We start from the raw sequence: 2,500 nt of genomic DNA, 5'->3' as shown, positions 1-2,500 counted from the left end.
CTTTTATTTTATCATTAATTAGTAAAGTTGAAATATCAGTGACCCTGCATTTAAATGTCCGTACATTAGAAAAGGCCTTTAATGTGTCGATATGAACGTATGAAGGGCAGTCTCTCCACTGCAGCAGTAAATGGTGGTTGATTTATAGAGAATAATCGCAGTTCCTGTCATTAATATGAATGAAGGCAATAACCCTGACTGGGTTTTGTTCTTTGTTCAGGCACATTTGACCTTCAAACTGAAATCATACTCATTATTGTGTCTCCTTTGATGTAAATGGTGCTGCACTAATTGCTAGCAGTTACCTTGGCACTTTCTACTGGGAGTTTGACGTGAGGTTTCAAGTGTATCCTTTCCTGTGGAACACCGATTTCTCTTCTGAAAGCTTGGATATATGACGCATATTAAAGCGCACTTTCTTTAATACTACCAAACAAAATCACAGACAAAGTTTGAGAATACATCTTTCTAGTTTATTTAAACGGATCAATTTAATGAAGTCGCCTTTTGAACAAAATTGTCCAGCGAGTGTTGCTCGAGCAAAATTGCGGAACCAGTCCCCCAGTCCCCCAGTCCCCCAGAGTATAAACCAAATGTCTCTGCGACCAGCAGCATCCATTGCACATCGTTGATCGCAGTGACACTGTCACTGGACTATAAACTGCCCTTAAAGGTGCAATAGGTAAGATTTATGTGTTAGAAAATTGCTACAAGACCATTGTAAATTCCTTCCTATCATGGAAAAAGGCTCACTGACATGTTGACTCACCCTCCTGTGCCTGTGTTTATTGTCCTTAAATTTGGGTTTCAAAATATGCAGTTGACGGGCCGGCACTCTGTACCTAAGCATCGTATAGCCGTACAATAATTCAAGCTCATTGGTTGAGAATTGGTTCTAATTGCCACAGCCAATGGCGTTTCGACGTCAGCGCGTTCATAGAGAAGGGGGAGGGACGAACAGTGTTGTGGTTTGTTACATTACATTATATTATTGGCATTTGGCAGATGCTCTTATCCAGAGCGACGTACAGTTGATTAGACTAAGCAGGAGACAATCCTCCCCTGGAGCAATGCAGGGTTAAGGGCCTTGCTCAAGGGCCCAACGGCTGTGCGGATCTTATTGTGGCTACACCGGGATTAGAACCACCGACCTTGGGTGTCCCGGTCCTTTACCTTAACCACTACGCTACAGGCCACCCTAGTTTGTCGCTGCTCTTCCTCTCTTGACCGTTCGAGGTCCGAAACAACCGGTTGTCCCTTTGACGTTTGTGGACACCCTGCCTGTGAGGTTTGGACACGCCGTCCCTTGCGCTGACTGACACACACCTGCGCCCCGCCCCTGTGGTGCAGGAGAAGATGCTGGACGTGTACTGGCTCCTGCGGGTGTGCATCCGCACCGTCGAGCACTCGGACAACACGGGCTCCCTCTTCGCCTTCACCCCCGAGTTCTACCTCAACGTGGCCATGAACAGCTACAGCGCGCTCAAGAACTACTTCAGCCCCTCCAACAACATGGACGAGCTGCCAGGTGAGTGGAGAGCGTCAGGGTCCCCCCCCGCAGTGCCACAGTGCTGAGTACAGTCACAGGGATATCACACAGTATAAAGGTACAGTCCCAGAGATATCACACAGTATGAAGGTACAGTCCCAGAGATATCACACAGTATGAAGGTACAGTCCCAGAGATATCACACAGTATGAAGGTACAGTCCCAGAGATATCACACAGTATAAAGGTACAGTCACAGAGATATCACACAGTATGAAGGTACAGTCCCAGAGATATCACACAGTATGAAGGTACAGTCCCAGAGATATCACACAGTACAAAGGTACAGTCCCAGAGATATCACACAGTATGAAGGTACAGTCCCAGAGATATCACACAGTATGAAGGTACAGTCCCAGAGATATCACACAGTATGAAGATATCCTGATATCACACATTACTGTATATGACCCATGATATCACACAGTACTGTATATGACCCATGATATCACACAGTACTGTATATGACCCATGATATCACACAGTACTGTATATGACCCATGATATCACACAGTACTGTATATGACCCATGATATCACACAGTACTGTATTTAACCCATGATATTACACAGTACTGTATTTAACCCATGATAAGGATACCCTGATATATCACAGTACTGTATATAACCCATGATATCACACAGTACTGTGTATAACCCATGATATCACACAGTACTGTATATAACCCATGATATCACACAGTACTGTATATGACCCATGATATCACACAGTACTGTATATGACCCATGATACAGATACCCTGATATCACACAGTACTGTATATATCCCATGATAAGGATACCCTGATATATCACAGTACTGTATATAACCCATGATATCACACAGTACTGTGTATAACCCATGATATCACACAGTACTGTATATAACCCATGATATCACACAGTACTGTATTTAACCCATGATATCACACAGTACTGTATATGACCCATGA

The 2,500-nt window shown here is 44.0% G+C and overlaps 1 protein-coding gene across 6 annotated transcripts in view; it reads left to right on the top strand.

Annotated features, from left to right (window-relative positions):
• LOC133110234 (E3 ubiquitin-protein ligase RNF123) overlaps positions 1 to 2,500 on the top strand; it is a 152,854-nt gene that overhangs the window by 43,106 nt on the left and 107,248 nt on the right. For all 6 annotated transcript variants that reach the window (XM_061220186.1, XM_061220181.1, XM_061220185.1 and 3 more), the window contains exon 27: positions 1,351 to 1,528. In XM_061220186.1, the coding sequence (XP_061076170.1) occupies positions 1,351 to 1,528 (178 nt within the window). The remainder of the gene's footprint in view (positions 1 to 1,350; positions 1,529 to 2,500) is intronic.

This window comes from Conger conger, chromosome 14 (genome assembly GCF_963514075.1).
Source record: "Conger conger chromosome 14, fConCon1.1, whole genome shotgun sequence".
In the NCBI taxonomy this organism is placed as follows: domain Eukaryota; kingdom Metazoa; phylum Chordata; class Actinopteri; order Anguilliformes; family Congridae; genus Conger; species Conger conger.
This window is presented reverse-complemented; position numbering and strand designations above follow the sequence as displayed.